At 42.6% G+C, this 19,996-nt stretch overlaps 1 protein-coding gene and 1 long non-coding RNA gene across 2 annotated transcripts; both read left to right on the plus strand.

Annotated features, from left to right (window-relative positions):
- The first annotated feature begins 156 nt into the window (after window positions 1-156).
- On the plus strand, window positions 157-12,566 carry LOC138953666 (inactive tyrosine-protein kinase 7-like). The gene is made up of 8 exons (XM_070325551.1): window positions 157-299; window positions 1,083-1,358; window positions 1,889-2,040; window positions 2,224-2,344; window positions 2,529-2,684; window positions 3,159-3,389; window positions 5,415-5,647; window positions 9,666-12,566. The coding sequence occupies exons 1-8, from the start codon at window positions 200-202 to the stop codon at window positions 10,251-10,253; spliced, it is 1,857 nt and encodes a 618-aa protein (XP_070181652.1). The 5' UTR covers window positions 157-199; the 3' UTR covers window positions 10,254-12,566.
- A 5,161-nt stretch (window positions 12,567-17,727) lies between these two features.
- LOC138952330 (uncharacterized) lies at window positions 17,728-19,927 on the plus strand. Its single transcript, XR_011451350.1, has 3 exons — window positions 17,728-18,006; window positions 18,361-18,544; window positions 19,023-19,927. It is a non-coding gene; the product is annotated as an uncharacterized lncRNA (long non-coding RNA).
- The last annotated feature ends 69 nt before the right edge of the window (window positions 19,928-19,996 follow it).

A 19,996-nucleotide genomic window follows, 5' to 3' on the forward strand; every position in this document is an offset into this window, starting at 1 on the left:
GAGAGAGAGAGAGAGAGAGAGAGAGAGAGAGAGAGAGAGAGAGAGAGAGAGAGAGAGTTCAAGGGAAACAACCCTTTCCGTCCTTGCTCAAGCTTGTCAAGCTTGTGTTGTCTCCCAGCAATGCCTAAGATCTTTCTATATTTTGTTTCAGTCGCTGGGCCGCTTTCAGCAGGATCTGCAGAACGGATTGCTAAGGATTATGGGAACCCAGCTGAGCGACATGGGCGACTATGCCTGTGTGGCCAACACATCTGGTCATCTCCTCGTCTCTTCCGCCACTGCCCGCCTCACTGTCACAAGTAAGTATCCAGTGCATGGCATGTAACAAATGTTTTTAACAATTCAAAAGTAGGGATACGATATCGTTTAACTTTCCCTGGCGAGCATCATAAACAGGCTTTGCAGAGGGTATTTTTTTCCCAATAAATTTCAACTTTTCATTGCGACTAATTGTCTAACAGAATGAGCGCTTCTGGGGTGATAACGCGAGACAACTCCTGTGATCTTGCCGCAAGGTTCCGCCTGTTACCATTGTCTTTTTACCGTATAAAATGCACCACTTACACACAAACTGTTACCAAAGCGACATGCTATTTGGGACCAATGCACGTTTTTTTCCTTTCTCGTGTGATCTTGCCGCGAGGTTCTGCCTGTTACCAGCCGAAAGAAAGAAAGAACCGCCCTTTGTCTAACACTTTTGCTTGCTACCTCAGGTGCTCATTATTGACATGTTCGACTGTTATCAGTTTTTGCATGGGGATCATAATGTCAAATCAGCTGTTCCCAAGAAAAATTGTGTTGGGCAAGCAGGAGAGAACATTCAAACCTGCGCTGGCAACCACCTCTTGATAGCAACCACCTACCCATTGTGACCGCCCCAAAGAAACCCCGATGTGGTTCTGTCCTATTTGGTTTCCATAACAAGCACCTGTCTGTTAGGGCCTATTTTAGTTGGTCCTTTGGCTGGTCATTACAGACAGGTTCCACTGTATATCAGACTTTTGTCCTCATCTGTGTTTGATTGTTTTTTGTTTGGTTTATCGTGGTTTTTTTGTAAAGCAGCATTGATATTGTGTGTGCAGAGCGCCTCAAGTTCTCACCGACCCCGTCAGACGCTCAACTGGAACTGGACAAGGTAGGAGAGATAGAGTGCAAGGCAGAGGCAGAGACGCAACCGCACGTTCGCTGGTTGAAGGTTGGATCCGGCAAGATGTACCGACTGCCAGATCACGTGTACCAGCGCGGCAACAGGCTTGTGTTCGACACGGCGCGCCGCCAGGATGCAGGCTCCTACATGTGTGTGGCTACGCATTCTACGCAGGGGATCATCAACGCTACGATTTATGTGCACATTGTTGGTGAGTGGTTTTTTTCTTCATTCCTTTCGTGTGTTTGTTTGTTATGTGTTGCTGAAACGAACATTACTAGGGCAGGGATAAGGTGAGAAAGCACACCAAATAGACTGATTGTCTGATTTCATTTTAGAAACAACGGATCATTTTCAGAATCAGTTAGAGTATCTTCACCTAGTAAGAGGTTCCATGGATCACTTGACCAGGTTCCTTAGCAAATTGATCAGTCATGTCTTACACCTGCCAAAAAAACTGTCAGTCTACTTGTTTGTGATGCCTGGGTGATCATTGGCAGGACCACAAGATTTGTTTAACTCAGTTTGCAAACAGACAAAGGGGCTGCAGTTTATTCCATATCATATGCCATATGGTATGAATAAATGTTACAATGCTCAGTATTCCCAGTCCTAAGGTGTTGAGTAAACCCGTTGCTAGGATGACTTGTGGGCAGCAATGTGGTAGGTCTTCATTCAATATTTAACCAGCAGCCTACAAAACTTGCAAATAGCAATGAAGAGGTGTTGATGTTGTTTCAGAATGGCCGGCTATCACAGTGAAGTCGAACAACGTGACCGTGTTTGAGGGACAGCCGGCACTGCTGCACTGCGTTGCCAAGGGGTCTCCCAGTCCCCACATCTCATGGTACAGAGACAGCCAGCCCATCCTGCCTGATGCCAGGAGATACACGGTATGTTCTGACTTCACTGTATACACATGCATGCACCAATCCAGTGACAAGCGTCTGACAAGCACCTTTTGTAGCTTTACAATACTACTAAAGCATAAATATTTTTATTGTTTTTGTTTCTGGCAAACAGTAAATAAAATGTGTAATTTGTGGTTTACTAGACCCTATTTTGGCTTGTTGCAGATCTTCAAGAATGGCAGCATGAATATTCGCCAGGTGTTCATCGAAGACAACGGAATGTACGCCTGTGTGGCCAACAACACTGCTGGTGTGGCCCGATGGGACTTCTACCTGCGAGTCACAAGTAAGCTTGTAATACTGTGTATTCTCTGATTCAGAAATACATCGACCCAATGGTCTTTATAGAGGACAGACAAAAAATAATTATGAGACAAATGAAAGAGTTTGCTCTGGATGCGATCTCTGGCAAGATTATTGGATTTGTGAGTGATGCATGTTTGTAACTTGTGTGACCTCTCTGCCCACAGACCACCCCCTGGATGAAGAGGAAGATTTCAACATGGTCAAGACCATCATCATTGCAGTGTGCAGCGCGGGTGCCTATCTGGCCCTTGTCATCGGTCTGACTGCTTTCTGCAGCTACCGTCTCCTGACGCAGTGTCGCAATCACAAGGCTCTGCCATGTAAGTGACTTTTCTTAGTTTGCCCACACACAGTAGACAGACTGTTAATTCAACTCTTTCTAGCAACCTTGGTTTCTCAATTCGTAGCCGACTCAGTTGTGCAGTCATAGAGCACTTGCCCTCTACATTGTTGAGAATCCCATCGCAAGGACATCATGATTTGACAAGTTGGAAATCTTGCAGTCATACTTGTTGCTGTAGCTTAATTGTTTGAAAACATGTTCTCTTTGTCACCACATAATCATATTGATGCAGGAATGGATAGTAACACAGACTATAAAGATAATGGATCAACCAAAAAAAGTATATATTTTTCCTTACCGTTTTCTTTGAGCCTGTTCTGTTTATTCCAATTCATGTACATACCACTAAGCCTAAGTTAGTATTAGGATCATGCACTCATTAAATATCTTTCCCTGTCAAATAATTTGCGATAGAAATAACATTGATATCTTCGTTTCTTTCCTCTCACAGTGAAGGCAGAGAACGGAGACCTGCATCGGGAGCAGCACGAACTGCTGATGAAGGACCGAGACTCGTGCGCTCAGTTCCGCAGCGACAGTGACAACCGATCTCACGCTGGCTCCGCCCTCTCCTCCCAGCCCGGCTCGCACTCTTCCCAGTCACAGAACTCTCGCAGTCGCCGCCCCAGTCTTGACCGTCTGCAGTACCCACGCCACCAGCTCAACACTCTGGGCATCATGGGTAAGAAATGAGTTAATTCATTATGCACAGCTTTTCAGATTCAGTGGAAACCCCCTGTTAACCCCCCCCCCCCCCAATTCAAGACCCCCTCCCTTTTAAGACATTGTTTTTGCAGACTTTCTGTTCATAACCTCTGTAAATTTAATACCGTTTTTAACCCCCTTCTGTTTTAAGATCTGATTTTCCCAGATTTTGGGAGGTCTGAATGGGGAGGTTCCACTGTGCATTGTTTGCCCACAGATGCTGCAGGGCTGTGAAAAACAGAACCAAGTGCTAACACCTTTTTGGTGTACCAGGAAAGAGAAAGGAAAAAAGATGATAGAAGAAAAGAAAAGGTGATAACAGGTAGAAATGAGGTGAAATAAATGAGTCCTGCAAAACAGAACATTACAAGTTCAAGTTTTATTCGTCCATAACCCATGGGGGCATTTTGAACAATACATACAATCAATACAATCATGATATATGCTAATAAAAAAGAATTAAAAAAAAAATTTGTGTGAAAAACTGTTACAAATTCTATTAATAAAGTCCAAAATATTCTTTAGCAATTTCTTTTTCTTAGTAGCAAACAACTTTTTAAATTTAAGTGCATTAGGGTTTTTTCCCCAATAGTAAGGTGGTAACAACTCAGCTCTTTCTTCGTTGAAAAAATCAGACAAATAAATAATGAAATTCATCACCTATGTTTTGTGATACACATATATAGCTATTCTGATGAACACGTGGGGGAATTCGGGGGCTGTGATTGGATAGTCTCTTCCTATCATCAAAGCATATTGCTGCCGAAGTCGGCCATTTTACTCAATATCCAAAAGCATATTGAGTAAAATGGCATCCAAAAGCATATTGAGTAAAATGGCCGACGCATGGTTCTGGTTTACACATCTGCACCACGCGGCGATGTTTCTATCGACAACAGCATACACTGACAACTTGAAATTCTTCTCGGGAATGTTTTTCAGCTTTACAAACTTGAAATTCTTCTCGGGAATGTTTTTAAGCTAAGTTACAAATGTCGATAGCAAATTTCCAGAAGCTGCAATCTGAAGCGACCTATCTCTGATTCTAGCAGACGATCTCTCCAATGTTTAACACAAAATCAGCAAACTCTCCTGTCACATAGAACGTCCATTGTATAGTGCAATGTTGAAATGAAGTTACTGGTCTGAAACATTTAGTCGTTTCTTCTGAGACAATCCTTGTTCTCTTATCCTCTGCAGATTTACCGCAGTCTTCACCACGCGAATTCCCAACAGAAGTCAGACTTTCGAACATACAATATACGTAGGCAAGCATGATACGTCATGACGTCATATGATTCCTAGCATATTGACGTAATGCTAAACATCCGGTTATCTCGAGTTTTCTCCGTAATGTCATGTCCGTGGGTTTTTCAATGTTCGGTTATTTCCGTGAACCATCGTCTGCACTCAACGAAATGGACCATTCTGGTACTTGTTGCTGACAAAAACATGATTTTAACACAGAATTTAATGTCAGAATAGCTATATAATCGCTATTGTGTTTTCATCGTAGCAATAGGGTCCGATATTTAGACTCGAACAAGTATAATGCGACTCGTCTTCGACTCGTCGGCATTATACTTGTCTCGTCTAAATATCGGGCCCTATTGCTACGCTGAAAACACAATAGCTGGTATTGGTGCAAGTTCTTTCTGACCTCGGGATGTTAAGATAAGTTCTTTCTCACGGTACAGGCAAATTGTTGTTAATGTTCTAAACTTCATCATTGAAACACATTGCTGATATGGCAGGTGTGTGACATAGTCTTCACATGCAAAAATATCTTTAAACATTCGATAATTCCAAAACATTTTTTTTTCCAATTTCTGTAAACCATTTATGGATATACTGGTCATACAAGCTTCTTTTTACTTTCTTTTTAAACCATGCGCTTGAGTATTGACTTTATTCAAGCTTCACACACACACACACAAACTTTTACACATTGTCACGGCACGATTTGGACTACAGCTATAAACTTTGCACAATCTGTGTGCAGGCAAAGGTTGCTTCGGAGATGTGTTCCTGGCACGCACCAAGGGTCCGCGACCAGGTGACCAGGAGATACTGGTGGTGGTCAAGTCACTGCTGACCAAGGGGGAGCGTGAGGTGCGCGACTTCTACTCTGAGATGGACATGTTTGCACGCGTTGAACACCCCAACGTGGTGCACTTGGTAGGCGTGTGTCGCGAAGCGGAGCCGCACTTCCTCATCACAGAGTATTGCGACTGGGTAAGTATCTTTATGAACTGAACAAACTACTGTACATGCCCTTTCCTATTCCCTTTAGAATTAGAGTGGTGTGCTTCTATCAGGCAAATTAGAATGCTGAATCAAACTTAAGACATAATGGTTATTTCTTCTGTTTTTTCAGCATTCCCAGCTAGGCTGGATGTTTAGATCAGTTTGGAAGACAAAGTCTGCCATATACTTAATCAATCTTAATAATTCTTTATGACTAGGTCTGTCTCAAGTGGTGTCACTGTCTGTCTCTTTGTTCACTTTTTAAACAAAGCAGCTCTCTCAACAGTTACAGAGAGATGAGTTGGACTGGTTTGTCTTTTTTTCAAACTGGTGATTTGTTTAGCGGTTATTAAGTAGTGTGAGGCATGGGACTAAATAAATTCATAATGAACGAATGGGGTACAGTCGAGACCGGATGTAAGAAAGTCGTCGGGACCCACTTTTTGTCTTTCATACATCCGGTCTTTACTAAATCCGGTTAACCGGATGTATGAAAATATTGTGGATTGACTTTCATACATCCGGCCACGCGTCTGTTACTTGATAAAAGTAGGGTTTTTTCATATCATTTTTTTATTTATTTGTTTTTTATGTTTAAATGTTTTGATACATATCCTTGTTAGAAGAAAAGGTTTGTGAATAACAAGTGGAAAAGTACATGTACTTACATACACTGACACAGTCAGGACAACCGATAGAAAGAGCAACTGTTTGTGTAAGGAACTGTTCTGCTTTGCATAAGGCCGTGCACTCTCCGTCCCCCCCCCCCCCCCCCCCCCCCCCCCCGCCGTCCCTCTGTGTGTGTGTGTGTGTGTGTGTGTGTGTGTGTGTGAGTGTTTGTGTGTGGCTCAACTGTATTGTGTGTGTTTCCTCCACAACCCTTTTGCGCTTTTGACAATGTTTTTGGTCGTGGAAGCTTTGTAATGACCGTTGGCGTAACAAATAACATTTTCTGATCTCTCTCTCTCTCTCTCTCTCTCTCTCTCTCTCTCTCTCTCTCTCTCTCTCTCTCTCTCTCTCTCTCTCTCTCTCTCTCTCTCTCTCTCTCCAAAACGCACACATTTATAACACACACACACGCGCGCGCGCACTGAATACAAAAAAGTGAGTTAAACTTAAAACCAGTTTAATGGATTAAAACAACAACAACATAAAAACAAGTCGCGTAAGGCGAAAATACAATATTTAGTCAAGTAGCTGTCGAACTCACAGAATGAAACTGAACGCAATGCAACGCAGCAAGACCGTAGCATCGTCAGTCCACCGCGCACGGCAAAGGCAGTGAAATTGACAAGAAGAGCGGGGTATTCGTTGCGCTGAGAAGGATAGCACGCTTTTCTGTACCTCTCTTCGTTTTAACTTTCTGAGCGTGTTTTTAATCCAAACATATTATATCTATATGTTTTTGGAATCAGGAACCAACAAGGAATAAGATGAAAGTGTTTTTAAATTGATTTCGAAAAAAAAAATTTGATAATAATTTTTATATATTTAATTTTCAGAGCTTGTTTTTAATCCAAATATAACATATTTATATGTTTTTGGAATCAGCAAATGATGGAGAATAAGACAAACGTAAATTTGAATCGTTTTATAAATTTTTATTTTTTTTTTACAATTTTCAGATTTTTAATGACCAAAGTCATTAATTAATTTTTAAGCCACCAAGCTGAAATGCAATACCGAAGTCCGGGCTTCGTCGAAGATTACTTGACCAAAATTTCAACCAATTTGGTTGAAAAATGAGGGCGTGACAGTGCCGCCTCAACTTTCACGAAAAACCGGATATGACGTCATCAAAGACATTTATCAAAAAAATGAAAAAAACGTTCGGGGATTTCATACCCAGGAACTCTCATGTCAAATGTCATAAAGATCGGTCCAGTAGTTTAGTCTGAATCGCTCTACACACACACACACACACAGACACACAGACACACAGACACACAGACACACGCACATACACCACGACCCTCGTTTCGATTCCCCCTCGATGTTAAAATATTTAGTCAAAACTTGACTAAATATAAAAAAAGGTACTTTTCCCGGGAAACGAAAAACGTGAACTAAGGTAGATAACTCAGATGTCTCTTCAGTGCAAAACGCGATGGCTCAGTGGATCAGTAATGCGTCTCAGTCGGTGCATACGCAGTTTGCCTTTTAGTTTTACTTTAGATTTAGATCTATAGTCTTCACTTGTGAATGTCAATTAGTGACAATTTCTCGCTTAACGCTGTCATTGTGCGATCTAAGTCACGACCCCTCCTTCCTCCTAACACAGCGCTGAAGCTTATGAAGACGATTTTTTTTTTTTTAACAAAAAACTGGTCCGGCCATGGCCGGAGTGGCCGGTAGGGCTGCTACGGCCCTGACACACAGAAAGAGCATAGGTGAAACTGTGCAAGAAAGCGAGACACTAGATCTAGATCTGTCTGTCTGCATGTAGCCTACTTACATGGACACGACTGCCAAATAGTCTCGGCCCGCTCAAAATAACAATCACCGAGACTTTCAGTAATTCCATCGCGTGACGTCTAACCCTCGTACGTCATAATGTGACGTCAATGTAATATGACGTCTTCAAATGTTTCTACCACAGACATACATACATACATACATACATACATACGCACGCACGCACAGACAGACAAAAGTTAGCATCGCATAGGCTACACTTCTTGAGCCAAAAACAACAACATAAAATACAACAAAATAAAATACAACAACATAAAATACAACAACATAAACAAGAGGCGAAGCCTTCAAGGCTCCCGTAAGAAATCAACAAACAGTAACAAAAACTCAATCACTCCGTCACACACACACAAACACACACACACACACACACACACACACACACACACACACACACACACACACACACACACACAGAAAGAGCATGGGTGAAACTGTGCAAGAAAGCGAGACACTAGATCTAGATCTGTCTGTCTGCATGTAGCCTACTTACAAGGACACGACTGCCAACTAGTCTCGGCGCGCTCAAAATAATAATGACCGAGACTGTCAGTACTTCCTTCGCGTGACGTCTAACCCTCTTACGTCATAATGTGACGTCAATGTAATGTGACGTTTTCAAATGTTAGAGTTTCTACCACAGACATACACACGCACAGACGCACGCACGCACGCACGCATGCACGCACGCACAGACAGACAAAGTTACGATCGCATAGGCTACACTTACGTGAGCCAAAAACAACAACATAAAAAGATAACAACTGATTCACATCCTTGACCAATGTCTCTGGTTCAGGGGTGGACGAGGGTGGGGGGCACAGGGGGCACGTGCCTCCCCCCCCCCCCCCCTCCGAAAAAAAAAAAAAAGAAGAAGAAAAAAAAAAGATTTTTCTATGCTGATTCTATGACCATTTCTAAGTTCAAATGGCACCAGATGGCACCATTTTGCTTCTTTGGGCAAAAAAAATTTCCGGGGGGGGCATGCCCCCGGACCCCCCTTGCAAATTCGGGCGCTTCGCGCCCATCACATTCACTTTCGATTCAAAGTGCCCCCCCCCCCCCCCTTACAAAGCAACTGATCCGCCCCTGTGGTTATAAATGTAACAAAAATGCCTTCTTGGCTTTTATGGGTCTTCGTGACGAATTTGTAACAGGTTAAAAAAAATGATGGAATGGAGAAACAAATTAAACAGAACAACTCGTTGACAGCTATAGAATCTGGATAAAAATCAGTTGGTGGGGAAGTTTTCAGGGCATCCTCATTTGGTGACTTGGGTCTACTTTCGTTTTCTTACAACCGGTCTTGCAACAACGCATTTGTGCTGCTCGGGACCAGAGATTTGCTTTCATACAACCGGACTTTTATACATCCGATTTTCATACAACCGGAAAATTCTAAGTAATAACAAAGAGTAGCTTCTGCCGGGACCCTGCCTATCCCTTTCATACATCCAGACTTTCATACATCCGGTGTTTTATACATCCGGTCTATACTGTACATACTGATGAATAAACCTATCATGTGCAGGGCGACTTGAAACAGTTCCTTCTGGCAACACGTAGCGACAACGGACGACGCGGAACGAGAGTACCGGCACTGACATCGAGCCAGAAACTGAGCATGGGGCAGCAGGTTGCAGCAGGCATGGATGCGTTGGCCAGTCAGGGCCTCGTGCACGGCGACCTGGCCGCTCGAAACATCCTCCTTACTTCACGCATGCAGCTCAAGGTGGCGAGACCTTCTCTGTGCGGGGATGTATACGCCAGCGAATACTACCCTCTTCACCAGCGCCTGGTCCCACTGCGCTGGATGGCTCCTGAGGCTGTGGGGGAGGAGGAGGGAGGCGTCATGTGCACCACCGCTGGAGATATCTGGGCGTTCGGCGTGTTTCTGTGGGAGGTGATGCAACTTGCGGATTTGCCGTACCGACTGTTGAGTGACGAGGAGGTCCTGCGAGCGTTGCAGCATGGTCAAGCGGCGTTGGAGCTGAGTGAACTGTACTCGCCCACTGTCATGAATTTGCTGCAGCGCTGTACGGCACAGCTGCCTTCGCAACGTCCCGCTTTCTCCGAGATCAGCACCATTTTGTCACTGGCTGGCAGTGACGTCGTATGACACACTGACACATGACACCAGCCGTCATTTAAGGCGGTCCTTAAGTGAGCCCGAAGTCGACTTCAAAAAGTCTTTTTACCCAAAACTCACTGCTAAAGCTTTGTGCGGTCAGTGTCGCGAAATATACTTTAGCGTAGTCGACTTCGCTAGTTAAGGACAGGCTTAGCAGCACTGACATACAACACCCAGTCATGTTGCTTCAAGCCAGCAGTGATTTCATGTGACACAGTAAAATATGACAGCAAGTCACGTTACTTTGAACCAGTAGTGGCATCATACAGCTGCTGAAAATTCATGCATGTCATACCAATCTTGCTCCCTATTGGCCAAAAGTCATGATAATGTAATGCTCTAACTCAGAACATCCTCACCCTGGAACTTACAGATGTCAGGACTAAAATGTGCTGCATGATATAAACAGAAAACACCAGTCTTGCTTTGGCCAGTAGCAGTATTTTCTGAAAGAGACACAAGTTTATTTGTCCTTCAGCAGTGCTCAAGTCAGCATTATTTTCTGCCTATTCTGACAACTGGACATTTTAGGGCAGTTGACAGTCTGCAAGTCAATCAACATGTCAGAACAATTGATTTTATACAATGTACAACAATGTATGCAAGCGCCAGACACAATCACGCAATGAACTTGACCCTACATCTTCTTTTAGCAGATGGAAATCCACAGTGTTCATGAACATGTTTATGAAATGCGTGAACCACTTCACAACAAGTGTTACTAAATGTTACATAAAGTACTGAAATGTATGAGGCAATCGATAGTTGGAGTCACTAAAAAATACAGGGTTACCAAAGGGTGTCCGTGTTTTTAGCCTTCAAATTTGGCACTGGATCTGCAAGACTTACACAGAACTCCGCGTTTAATATTGATGACACTGTAGAATCGCTGTGACACAAGCTCATTACCAACAAAGTGATGAATGTTTCATTTAAATCAGTGATTTTATGTTCGATACTTATGCGTGAGAGTTTCCCTGGAAGCTGATTGATACCATGACAAAGTGACTTTTTGCAAGCGCAATCAAGTGATTTTGGCAATGGCGTACGACACAACCCTTTGCGTTGCGCAGGGTTCAACAACAGACAGTCAGTGGTGAACGACTGAATGCAATGCCATTGAAGCGACATTTCTGTGGGTTTGTGTTTTAAAACTGATGAACTGTCTGAAAAATCCTTTGAAAGGCAAGCTGCTTTTTATGTGTGTGTAGAAAGAGTGGTCAGTTTATTGAATGGACACATAAAAAAGGCAGACTTTATGGTTGGCTGAGAAAGTAGGCATGGGGTGTTGCCTGCCTGTAGAAGCTGATTGATTGTGGGTGAACTGATTTTCATCAGAAGTAAAGGTGAATTGTGACACCAGACATTAACAATTTGATTGCAAGTGTCAATCGTGGTGTAAAACATTTTTATTTATTGAGAGACTATGCGCAGTTGGAAATGCTTCGCAGGGTTTGTGATCTACACTTTTAGTGTCTTGCAAGGTGTCTGTTTCAGACATTATTAGTCCACAGAGTCTGCAGTTCAGTGTCTACACACACTATTGTTTTGTGTATCTGCTTTTTTAGCTGTGATCATGCGTTTGAGAGAGAGAAAGAGAGAGAGTGAGTGAGTGAGTGAGTGAGTGAGTGAGTGAGAGAGAGAGAATGCATGTGTGTGGGTGTGTGAGAGAGGTAGATAGTGGACATGTATGTATGAGAGAGATAGAGAGGGAGCACATGTGTCTATCTCTGAGCGCGCGTGTGTGTGTTAGTGTGTGTGTGTGTCTGAGAGCCTGTGTGTGTGTGCATGTGTGTGTGTGTGAGCGTGCATAAGAGCATGTGTGTGTGTGTAACTGAGAGCCTGTATGTGTGCGGTGTGTGTGTGTGTGTGCATGCGCGCATGAGCGCATGTGTGTGTTCGTGCGTGTGTGTGTGCCACGTGTGTGTGTGTGTGTGTGTGTGTGTGTGTGTGTGTGTGTGTGTGTGTGTGTGACGTGTCACATGTGTGTGTGTGTGTGTGTGTGTGTGTGTGTGTGTATTTGAGAGCTTATGTGTGTATGAGAGCACATCTTTTTTGTGTCCATGCTTGTATTGGTACATATACATTGGAGTATGAGTACATGAGAGAGAGGGAGGTTTGATATTAACTTGTGTGTTTGTTCTTATTATCAAAATGTTTTTGTTCTGTCCATATAAATCATTGTGAATCTATGTTTTATAAGAAAAATGCCACATTAATCACTTGGTGTAACTTCATTCTTGATACATATTTGACTTCAAGTATTTTAGGTAATTTTGTTTAAAAAGAGATGGGGTCAGAGTGTGGGGGGAGGGTGTAGCTTTTTGTACAATGCAGTGGATATTTTCATTGCCTAATTTCTTTTCAAATAAAGAGTTCAGTAAGCTTGTCTTTGGATGTGTTTGTTGTTTTGGAAAGTAATTTTACCAACATCAGTTTGACAAAAAGAGGTTGTTTTTGCAGAGCAAATTGCCCATAAGGTAGGTAGGTACTGAGGTAGAAAGGTATAGGTTGGTAGGAAGGTAGGTAGGTAGGTTGGTAGGTTATATCATAAAGTCCTGTGAGGTTTTCCTTTGTGGAAATTCAGGTTGCTTTCTTCCTGGGAAAAGTCAGCTATAACATACAAACCCTACCCTCTTTTCTCTCTTTTCTGCATTCATGTGTTTGTGTGTTCAAAGCCATTAACTTGGTTAGTTAGTTACACTGTTAACTTAGGATCTTTACAGGAACCTGGGGGTGTTTGTACACCAAGGAGAGTTTGCACAAAGTTGACTCTGGGAAATTAATCCTTGGGCAAAGCCCAGGGTTCAATCCCACGTTAATAGCGAGTAACAGGTTTCAATGACAGATGTAAAGTTGTTTAACAATCATCAGAGAATACACTATTTTTACATTCAGTCAAGTTTTGACTAAATGTTTTAACATAGAGGGGGAATCGAGACGAGGGTCGTGGTGTATGTGTGTGTGTCTGTCTGTGCGTGTGTGTGTGTAGAGCGATTCAGAGTAGACTACTGGACCAATCTTTATGAAATTTTACATGAGAGTTCCTGGGTATGATATCCCCAGACATTTGTTTCTTTTTTTCGATAAATGGTCCGATAATCGGTGTGGCCCGGGGAGAGCCTGGACAGAAGATGAGGCCGACAGGAAACGATTCCGGAGGTGGCGGAGCCGTATGAAGCGGTCGTGAGCAGCAGTTGTCGCCCTTGGTCTTCCCGCTCGTGGCAAGTCAGCAACGGAGCCAGTGGCTTGAAACCTGACCCACAGTCTACTGATGGTGCTCTGGGACACGTGGAAGTGCCTGGCGATTGCACTTTGACTTTGGCCTGCTTGTAAACGACCCAATGCAATTTGGCGGTCTTCTCTGCTCAATCGGGCCATCTTTCGTCGCTGAATTGTCGTCTGATTTCTTTGTGGCGAACAATCCGCTTTTATGGGTTTTGGAAGACATGGTGAGAGCTCAATATTCCCCGAGTTTCACGAGATTACACTGAAGCATGACGAGTGGTCATGCCAAATGAGCAATTTTGACATTGTAGCCACTGATAACGCATGCGTCACGTGCAGAGCTCACTTGTGGCAATGGACGAAAGGTCGACGACCAGATAAACATTTTCTGCAGTTTGGTGGATATCCTTGTAGCCATATAACTAAATTAACCAAATATTACAAGCTATGCGTTTCTTTTTTTGAACAGTATAACTAGCCCTCGCCCTAATATAGGGTCAACAGAAACAGAAAACAATATAACCAAAGAACTATCACAGTAAACTTAAACACATAATAAATGTAACTGTATACCCAATCAGCATGATTCTGCGTGACGCATGCGGTATTTCTGCGTTTTTCATGCGGGGATGCGTACGGCCTCGTGACACCTTCCCTCGTGACACCTTCGCTTCGCGCGCGTTACTTTTCGCCAACTATATATAACTAGATGAATACCCGCTTCGCCGGGTACGGCTGCGCCGGGAAGAAGTCGAGCCGAATACCCGGCCGGGGACCCGGCTATGCCGGGAAGCCGGCGTACACCGCACGGAGGAAGGGAGATAAACGCGGCTGAAAACACTGGAGAAGATAAGGAAGAGTTACTGGGAATGGATCCAGAGAAAAACCAAAATCGGTTCATCGCTGCGCGCTGAGAGCACGTGTTGAAATATCTCATCGATGAGGTTGTGTCCGGGGTGTAGCTGAATACGGTCTCCAAATTTGAAAAAGATCCACCGAGAACTTTGGCCGTGCATCGCGGACACACACACACACAGACAGACACAAGTCGTATATATATTATATAGATGAGAGAGAGAGAGAGAGAGAGAGAGAGAGAGAGAGAGAGAGAGAGAGAGAGAGAGAGAGAGAGAGAGAGAGAGAGAGATTAACAGCAAAGAAACTACAATGGGTTATGTACAGTGTTTGTTAACAGTTACGCTGACTGGAGTCTTTTTGCCTGTCTGTCATTGATGATTGAGTCTGATTGTTTCCTGGACTGTGTGTTTGACGACTTGTATGCGCGTGAGACTCCTTCCGGCAACCTGTCTGTCTATCTGTCATAGGGATACGCACAACACACACACACACACACACACACACACAAAGACACTCACCGAAACACGAACGTACACACAATGCTGCATTAAATGTATTTCTTAACAAGTCGCGTAAGGCGAAATTACTACATTTAGTCAAGCTGTGGAACTCACAGAATGAAAATGAACGCACTGCATTTTTTCACAATGACCGTAGTCCGCCGCTAGTGCAAAAGGCAGTGAAAGTGACGAGCCTGTTAAGCGCGGTAGCGGTTGCGCTGTGCTGCATAGCACGCTTTACTGTACCTTCGTTTTAACTTTCTGAGCGTGTTTTTAATCCAAACATATCATATCTATATGTTTTGGGAATCAGGAACCGACACGGAATAAGATGGAATTGTTTTTAAAACGATTTTGGAAATTTAATTTTAATCATAATTTTTATATTTGTAATTTTCAGAGCTTGTTTGTAATCCGAATATAACATATTTATATTTTTTGGGAATCAGAACATGATGAAGAATAAAATAAAAGTAATTTTGGATCGTTTTATCAAAAAATAATTTTAATTACAATTTTCAGATTTTTAATGACCAAAGTCATTTATTAATTTTTAAGCCTCCATGCTGAAATGCAATGCCGAAGTCCGGGCTTCGTCGAAGATTGCTTTGCCAAAATGTCAATCAATTTGATTGAAAAATGAGGGTGTGACAGTGCTGCCTCAACTTTTACAAAATGGCGGATATGACGTCATCAAAGACATTTATCGAAAAAAAAAAATACATCCGGGGATATCATTCCCAGGAACTCTCATGTCAAATTTCATAAAGATCGGTCCAGTACTTTAGTCTGAATCGCTCTACACACACACACACAGACAGATACACACACACATACACCACGACCCTCGTCTCGATTCCCCCTCTACGTTAAAACATTTAGTCAAAACTTGACTAAATGTAATAAAATGTGCATCAGCCGACGGGACAGACAATAAAATGTGCATCAGCCGAGGTGACAGACAATAAAATGTGCATCAGCCGAGGGAACAGACAATAAATGCATCAATCAAGACACATTCCTTCCCTTGAAAACAGTTCGGCTGACAGTCCCAGCTCTGGCATGAGGATTTGACTACATGGGGTAAGACTGACACCAACAGTGAACCCTATGTGCTCTCTGTGCACATGCAGTGTAAAGATTTGTTATACATTAATTTTGTAAAAGCCACTACTAGTTGCTTTTTAAGAAATCAATCCATCACAAAAAGTACAACTCATCACAGCAAGCAGTGTTGATTTTCGGTATGAGTCCAATTGGAAAGATGGTCTTATACCGTGAAAAAAACCCGGCCAGATCTTTGAGGAGTGTGCCTTGTCTTCGATATACTTCTCCCCGTATTCACGCCCGCACGCACAGCTTTTGTGGAATTAGAAAAGCTGTCAGTAAAAGTTCTGCACACGGTATGTTGTCTCCTTATCCGAACTGAATTTCTCCTAAACGGCTGTCCCGATCTAAGTTTTCCTTATCTGATACGGCAATAATAACTACTCACTTGCGTCAAAGAGGAATAATTCAATAACTGCGGGAAGTTACTCTCTCACGGTGTTAGCTCCCATTGGAATGATACTGTTAACATAACGATGGATATAATCGGACACTCACAGAAACTACGTGCACGCACGCACACACACACACACATCGTGACAAAAAAACACACACACACAAAGACACTCACATATACACGTAAACGCACACACACGCGCGCGCGCACACACACACCGCACACAGACACACACTGACACACACACTGACACACACACACATACACACACACGCAACACCCCCCCCCCAACACACACACAAAGATCCTCACCGAAACACGAACACACACACCCACACACACAACATCCCCACACAAACACAAAGACACACAAAACACGAACGTACACACACACACGAACGTACACACACACACACACACACACACACACACACACACACACACAGCACACACACGCACACACACACACAAAGACACTCACCGAAACACGAACATACACACACACACGATCATGTAAATGTGGTCATGTCAAGCAAGTCTGGCAATTCCACTGCGTATGATGCCAAAATCACCGAGACAAACGTCATTTTAGAAACAAAACCTTTTTTTTTTAATGTTCAATCTAAATTTCTTGTCCTGTTTTTGTTTGTTTGTTTGTTTGTTTGTCGGTTTGTTTCTTCGTTAGTTTGTTGTCCATTTGATGTCCTTTCTTTTGTTTCAATCTCTTTCCCCTCCTGACCCTGTCCCTTTCTTTCTTGTTCTGGACAAAAAATACACGTGCATCTCGTGCAGTCAGAGTTCACAGTGAGGACCAATAGAAACTCTTGTCAGTTTCTTGCAGTCCCACAGTTCACAGCGCCGACAAGCCAGCAAAAAAAATGTCGTCTATGTTGCACACTTCTCTGTGCATATATATAATGGAACAGTTTTGTGGAATTCTGTGTCTGTTGTGGTGACGACTTTTGCGCAGTTGTGGTGATTCTCTAAACAAAATGGAACTCATTTGCGTCGTTAGTGTCCCGTTGAAGTGAACACTTTGGACTTGGAGTCTAGTTTTGCAAAGATGACCACGTGCTACTGTGACTTGTTTGACACACGGGAAGAAAAAGAACAAGGAGTCTGATGCTTTCTTACAACATGATCATGAAAACTGCACCTTAATTGATACTGCGTGCAATAATTCACCACCAAAACACACATTTTGGTATGTACAATTTGCTTTTTTCTCGATTGAAGCTGTGGTCTATTTTAGTATTTATGACTTTCCGGGGCTACGAGGTTGAAAAATAGGGATACAATCATGTAGCCTACAGAATACACCACTAAACAGTTCCGACGTTTACATGGAACAAAGAAGGAAAATCACGTGACCGCACAGACGCCTCTCATTGGCTGCGTCATTTTTTCGAGGAAACAAATCGTCTGCAACACAGCTTTGCGTATGTTCTGCGACTGCCGAGTCAGACACTTGTGTTTATTTTGTTGTTTTGTCGATGTAAATTCAGCGATTATCGATTTTAAGAATGGCATGTCACTGCCCGATGATTGATTGTGACAACGGAAGCTACCGTCTTCAAAATGGAAAGCTAAACTTTGCAAAATTCACCAGGTTCCACACGAGTCTGTGGTGATCATGCCAACCACCGTTCAGGTAAGCGCAACACTGTAACAGTTCTTGATCAACTTATTTTATTGCCTGACATTCATGCGATTTATTGTTTTTTCTGCAAATTCCATAGCATGATTACAAAACCGTTTAGCTAGACCTGCATTTATACAGCTTTGAACGTTACAAAAACTGCACACCAGCACTGCATGAAATACTTGTTTGAATCTGCCGTGCATGAGGTCAAAAAATGGTGCTCACTTTCTGTGGCAGTGTGTTTCCGTTTCTTGTTTTACTTCATGTTGTTAGAGCATTGCTGTGAGAAAGCAATAAAAAATTGCTTTGTAGTCTAGAGCCATACATTGTTAAATCTGATATGCATCTGTCTGTTTTCAACAGCTTGCATCCGCATCCAACACACAAGAAGAAACCAGCACAACGAGATTAAAGTGGATTCGACTCATCAGCCGTGTATAGCAGACGGAAGGCACAAGGGTTTGTTCTCAACACTTTCTTGATGGCACACCAACTGCAGAGAACTTTCCCAACACAAAACTTGGGATACCCTGGATTTCAACACAGAGTAAGTTTTTTTAAAATAACTTTCTTGTTATATTGTGTGTGTGTACGCAGTAAAGAAGATGGGAAGGTGTTGAATGTATTTGTTCACACATGATGTTATGATATATGTCTGTGCCTTACAGCTTGATCTAATTTAATTGACTTTTCGTCTGTTCGTGTTGTTGTGAAATCTGAACAAGAATGAATGTGGGAAGCCAAGCTAAGTTTTATGTGGGTGGTTTGTTTCCAGAGTGCGATTTGATCAACATTAGGAGAGCTCTCCATAGAAGCCAAAGGAACAAAAACAAGTGTGCCGGGGAATTCACAGAGGGAGTTCTGTATTGCACTGAAAATGACTACAGTGGGTCCAAATGACCACCTTTATAAGTTGAAGTTGGGGGCATTGAACCCAAACGGACAACATATGTGGAGAACCCTGCATGAAGATGTAATACTACCATAAATACTGACAGAATGAACCCTGTTTGGCAATGTTTCAGACAGCAAGAGTGCTGATAGACATACCCCGACCAGAGCACCGGCTAGGCAGAAGAAAATGGGCAATGCGAGATCTGGAATTCCAGTTTGAGGCGTGCCAGGCCCAAGGATCATCAAGGGAGAGGAATGGTGTAGCTAGTTGATTGCCAGAAAAGTATGACTCTGGCCCTGAACAATTAGACCCATTCGCAACAAAAACATTTCTGGGTGCTCTTGTTTTTGCTTATTTGTTGATAGTTTTTTTGTTTGTTTGTATTTATAAGCAGATGCTAACTTAATGCACACCCAGTGTTTTGTTTTTGTTTTTTTGTTTTGTATAAGCAGATGCCAACTTAATGCACACCCGTTATGCGCAATCTTATTGCAATGATTAAGCTGACTAAGGAGAACAATAGACTGAAGAGACAAGTGAGTGTTCAAGCTACAGATTGCAAACATGGCTAAGAAAGAACGCAGACAGGAAAAATCCATGGTTATTCAGAAATCTGATTTCTCGCAGAACATATATTGCACTGGTATAGCCATGACCAGTTTCTTCCAATTAATTCATGTTTTTAGGGTCACCCTTTGTAACAAGAAGATGGCAGGAAAAAGTCAACAATTCTAAAAAGACAAGAATTTTTAGCGATCAACCAATGAGTATTGACCCTAAACGTTATAGTATAGATGAGATGTTTTTTTATGCAACAGAGACGAGGATTAGACCTTGAGGATCTAGCCTATCGGTTTCGCTAATATAGGTAGAATAAAGTACATGTCACCAGAGTGGCCAAGAGCAACCTTAAACAATTTACTGGTTTACAGTCTTCTCTCTATTTCATGTCCCCTGTGCATAACATGTTCTGAGGAAAAATTTTTGTTTGGCTCACTTTTTGTGTGTGTCCTTATTGATGTTTGTATGATGCAATGAGTGTGTCAGAACAAAATCTGAGTTCTTGTACTTTGAAATGGAGAATGAGAGACAAGACAAAGCATT

The sequence above is a fragment of the Littorina saxatilis genome, linkage group LG17 (assembly GCF_037325665.1).
Source record: "Littorina saxatilis isolate snail1 linkage group LG17, US_GU_Lsax_2.0, whole genome shotgun sequence".
NCBI classification, from domain to species: domain Eukaryota; kingdom Metazoa; phylum Mollusca; class Gastropoda; order Littorinimorpha; family Littorinidae; genus Littorina; species Littorina saxatilis.